Source organism: Lactuca saligna, chromosome 4 (genome assembly GCF_052625555.1).
Source record: "Lactuca saligna cultivar CGN05327 chromosome 4, ASM5262555v1, whole genome shotgun sequence".
In the NCBI taxonomy this organism is placed as follows: Eukaryota; Viridiplantae; Streptophyta; class Magnoliopsida; order Asterales; family Asteraceae; genus Lactuca; species Lactuca saligna.
Genome location: NC_136420.1, coordinates 92,947,650 through 92,952,634, shown reverse-complemented (window position 1 = coordinate 92,952,634; position 4,985 = coordinate 92,947,650). Strand labels below are relative to the sequence as shown.

The following is a 4,985-nucleotide window of genomic DNA, read 5'->3' as shown; positions in this document are numbered from 1 at the left end:
AAGGTAATATATTTATTACTTTGTACATATTTAGTCTTTAATATATATATATATATATATATATATATATATATATATATATATATATATATATATATATATATATATATATATATTGCACATTTTTTATAAAATAAGTCCTTATTGTTTTTTTACATATTCAATAAATACTTATGATTATTTTTTTATGTTTTTTTATTAATGAGGTGTTCATGGCTGTTGATGTCTATGGTCACCGCGACTTCAACAGCTTGGTTGTTTAGGTCAAATTTAATTCATATCTATTATGTTTCAACAAAATATGGGAGATCAGATTTAATTCATATTTGTTATGTTTTTTTTTAACTTTTGTTAGATTTTATAGAGAAAATAGTTTTGTTTTTTTTTTTTTTTTTTTTTTTGAAATTTGGCATTGTATCTTTTTTCTGTCCGAAATCCAATATATATATATATATATATATATATATATATATATATATATATATATATATATATATATATATATATATATATATATATATATATATATATATATATATATATATATATATATATATATCTTTTTTTTTTCCGAACTCCAATATATATCTTTTATCAGAAGATATATTTTGTTATATGACACAAAATTAATTCAATACAAATCAGTCATTTTCATAAAAATAAAATAAAAATTAGATTATTTCCTTATATTCCAAAATTTCATATCTTCATTTTGTGATATTTATACCAACGTGGGTAGATTTGTATTTTTAGTCCCAATTGTATTAAAAGAGGGGTATAAATTGAGGCGTCCTTATCTGGTATTTGACACAAGAAAACAGTTAATTGAAAAAGCACGAATTCTTGTGAGCGGTAGAGCAGAGGCCTCCATGTTTCCTTCCACTTCTAGGTATTTTTACCAAACACTCGCTTCCTGTGCATACAACACGTTCAGATTTAATTGATTTAGGATTCAGTTCAGCCTGATCGAATCATTCATTCTACTGATTCCTTCATTCTGATCTTTATGCGAACCTGATAGATCAATAACCGTTTCTGCAAATTGTTATTGTTCCTGCAGAATGACGAAGAAAAGGGACCGAGCGAGCATCGATACGGCGGTCGTCGATATCTGCCGCCGTGAGGTCGGCCGTCTTTCAACCCGAAAATTCGTCAACCGGCTCGCCGCTTCAGAGGTATGCATATTTATATACATAGACGAATGTGATCTTAGTTCAAATTTTTCGTTCGTAATGCTGTTTTTACTAATTGAAAACATGAGTATACGTATATATTTAGGCGCAGTGAATTGATATCATACTTGTATACCTGATGAACGTTATTTAGGCTTGATTTGACCTTTTTAGGGCACACGTTATTGTTAAAAACTCACTCCCAGGCAATATTTTGGATGTTCTCTTCCAATCATAAACATCATTCTTGTGTTGATTTCCTTGTATTCTGTCAGTAAATATGAAAGTTTTAAGCGATTAGATAAAAAGATTGTGATACATCATGATAGAGACTCTGACTATGATTTTATAAGTAAATTAGCTAAATCTCCATGTGAATCGTCAATGACTGATTTCTGTAGTTTTATTGAATCCAACATTATTCAGTTCCAGTTTCACAGTGTAGAACAAACACATCAAGTTGTATCTATAATTATTATAGCCAATTACATTGGACCTTCTGCTTTTAATAACAATTTCATAAATGTTTTTGTGTTAGGATCTAGTCCTAAGACTTGATCTTTCTAGGAAGCTGGAAAAACACCGAGGATGTGTGAACACAGTGAGCTTCAGTGAAAATGGAGACATTCTTGTGTCTGGTTCAGATGACAGGAGAGTTATACTTTGGGATTGGCAAACTGGGAATGTTAAACTCTCCTTTCATTCAGGCCATAATAACAATATATTACAAGCAAATATCATGCCAGGTACTGATGATAGAAGCATTGTTACTTGTGCTGCTGATGGCCAGGTATATTTTTAGTCTTCCTGCTTCTGATAGCATCTTTTATAATTTACAATGCACATTGTATATTACAATCATGGTGGAAAAATAATCAAATATGTATCGAGATTTGAGAATACAATTGGTTATAGGTAAGGCATGCTATGATCCCAGAAAATGGAGAAATTGAGCCAAAATTGCTTGGGAAACATCAAGGGAGAGCTCATAAACTAGCCAATGAACCCGGGAGCCCACACATCTTCTATACATGTGGCGAGGACGGATTAGTCCAACATGTAAGTAACATTTTCTCTTCACTTCTTGCTTCGAGGGATAAAAGACCATAATACCCTCGTTGTACACGTTCGATTTCTCATTATTACTCTCATTCTTTAGTTTGATCTAAGATCCGGAGATGCCACCGAGCTTTTCACTTGCCAACCAATTCCCGATAGAAGCTTCGTAGGAGTTGTGAACCTAAATACCATAGCAATCGATCCACGAAACCCTAATTTATTCGCGATCGCGGGTTCCGATGAATACACGCGCTTATACGACATCCGTAAATACAAATGGGACGGTTCTACCCCTTTCGGTAAACCCACCGACTACTTTTGTCCGCGACATTTAATCAACGATGAAAACCTTGGAATCACCGGAATCGCGTATTCCGATCAAAGCGAACTCGTTGTATCCTATTGTGACGACTTCATCTACCTTTTCTCAAAAGACATGGGTTTGGGCGGGGACATAAATGTAATTTTGGATAGTAGTAATTCGTCTGATTCCGAGATGGAAAGTGATGGGAAAGATGGGCCGAGGGTTTTTAAGGGGCATAGGAATTGTGTGACGGTGAAGGGTGTTGGGTTTTTTGGACCGAAATGTGAGTATGTGGTGAGTGGGTCGGACTGTGGGCGGATGTTTATTTGGAGGAAGAGTGATATGGTGTTGGTTAGGGTTTTGGAAGCAGATAAACAAGTGGTGAATTGTATTGAATCGCATCCGTATATAAGTATGCTTGCGAGTAGCGGAATTGAACGCGATATAAAGATTTGGACACCGACCGCGGCTGAAAAAGCAAATTTTCCAACGAATGTTGAGAAGGTATGGTTGCTTGCTTTGAACTGTATAACCCTATTTGTCTGCTGAGACTCAGACTGATGTCAATGAGACAAAATTGCACTTTGTCCCACCTAAAAAGGTCAGACAAGGACAACTTACCCAAAAAGGTGGGATATAGACTTACTTTTAGGGTTTACTCTATTAAGTATTTTTTTGTAGTCGCCAACTCATTATACTTCTTTTTAAAAAAATCCGAGTTCTTTAAAAACGAAAAGAGTAGAAAAGTAAAATGTATGTTCACCATTTTATCGATTTAGGAAGTGAATTGTTATTTTTTGTTTGATTTAACAATTAATTTTTTTTTTATTAGAATACTCATAAAAGAAATAATAGTACTTCCAAAGTTGTCATTGTCCTAAATTATATTAAAGTACTTGTACACTTATCATTTCATCTTTTTATTGATTTAGCCATTTATCTATTTTTGTAGTGATTGAATCTTTATAGTTTTTTGGACCCCTTAAAAAGCGATTTTTCATGGTTAAAAAATATAAAAGAATAGCTATGAAATTCTTATGTATGTAATAATGTTTCATTTTTTTTCTTTTACCAATTTATGCAACAATGTTTCGCCTTTTAACCAATTTACCAACAAGGCTTCATTTTTTCTTTACCACTTTATTGTTTTTGAATAAGGTTTTTGAGTCACGTCGATTTCGTTTCTTTCCCGATTTCGCTGACGAATCCGATGACGAGTATTACTCCAACGACTATGTTGACGATAGCTCTAGCAACTATAGCGATTCTGATGACGTGGACGATGATTACGAGGACGATGATGACGAGGACGAGGACGATGACGAGGATGATGACGGTGGGGGTGGAGGTGACGAGGACGAAGAAGGTGGTGTCACTTTTGATTTTATCGATGAAGATGACGCCTGTGAAGAGGATGCTTCCGAATTGTTCGACAGTGTCGACACAGATGAATACGGGGATTCGATTGATGATTTTGGCGATGAGGAATAATAACGAAGGTGGTTGTGAAAAGGTTTGAATGCAAGAAACAACAACCTACTTATGTTGATTTGTTTATTATAGCATCTTACTTCCTTTTCTTTCTATTACAACTACAACGTTTCACTTAAAAAAAAAAAAACACTACCCATTTATAGCAACGCCTTAATAAGAAAAAAGAAATGAAAGTACGATGTGAAGTAGAAAGAAATGAAAGTAGGATGCTATGATATAGAAGTAAACGATGGTAGATTGATGTTTCTTGCATCTATCCTATGTAAAAATGCATGATGGGTGGTATTGTGGGTATTAAATTTTGATTTTTTTAATTTTTAGTTGAGGCCGAGGAACAGGTGGATGTATAGTACGGATTCACCAAGGGACACGATGTTGCAATTGCTTTCGATGGGGGCGGGTCCCGATTATGAGAGGAGAAATGGTGAAAGCTCGGAAGTAGGAAGTAATCGTAACATGCTTGATTTTATACTAACGTTTAATGCTGATAGTGGCTTTAATCGTGATCATGATGATGATGTTGATGGAGACAATTGAAGGTTTTAGTGGGTGGGTTTATAATGTTTTTGTTCCAAATATCAATGGAAATTGTACATAGAAATTTGAAGGGACTCTTGGATAGATGTTGGAGACCATAATTTATATGATTTTGTTTGTTTCATTTATTTTGGTCTTTCTCTCACATTTTGTTTTTCGTTAATTAAGAATACTAGTTTAGTTTTATAGAAAAACTAAACCGGCCAAATAGACATATTATGGACATCCTTTAACAAAAGTCTGAAACTAGTCTGATTTGTTTGATTATTGTTAATATCCAATACAATGCCAATTTAAATATTTTCATTTAGTTTCATGCTGACACAGCTAACTAAGAAAATATAGAAAAAAAGGAGATGATATATACAATTTTTAGGAAATACAAACTTAAATTGATAAATACAAACATCTTCATCTTC

At 33.5% G+C, this 4,985-nt stretch overlaps 1 protein-coding gene across 3 annotated transcripts; it reads left to right on the top strand.

The window, feature by feature from the left end:
• Positions 1–772: 772 nt before the first annotated feature.
• On the top strand, positions 773–4,694 carry LOC145042391 (uncharacterized). 3 transcript variants are annotated; one of them, XM_078990792.1, is made up of 7 exons: positions 773–889; positions 1,061–1,175; positions 1,711–1,962; positions 2,088–2,231; positions 2,332–3,039; positions 3,694–4,034; positions 4,351–4,488. In XM_078990792.1, exons 1-6 carry the CDS (start codon positions 870–872, stop codon positions 4,024–4,026), a joined length of 1,572 nt encoding a protein of 523 aa, XP_078846918.1. In that variant the 5' UTR covers positions 773–869; the 3' UTR covers positions 4,027–4,034; positions 4,351–4,488. The 3 variants fall into 3 exon arrangements, with proteins under 3 accessions (XP_078846918.1, XP_078846919.1, XP_078846920.1); XM_078990793.1 differs by having other exon boundaries at positions 3,694–4,048; XM_078990794.1 differs by lacking the exon at positions 3,694–4,034 and having other exon boundaries at positions 4,351–4,694.
• Positions 4,695–4,985: the final 291 nt, after the last annotated feature.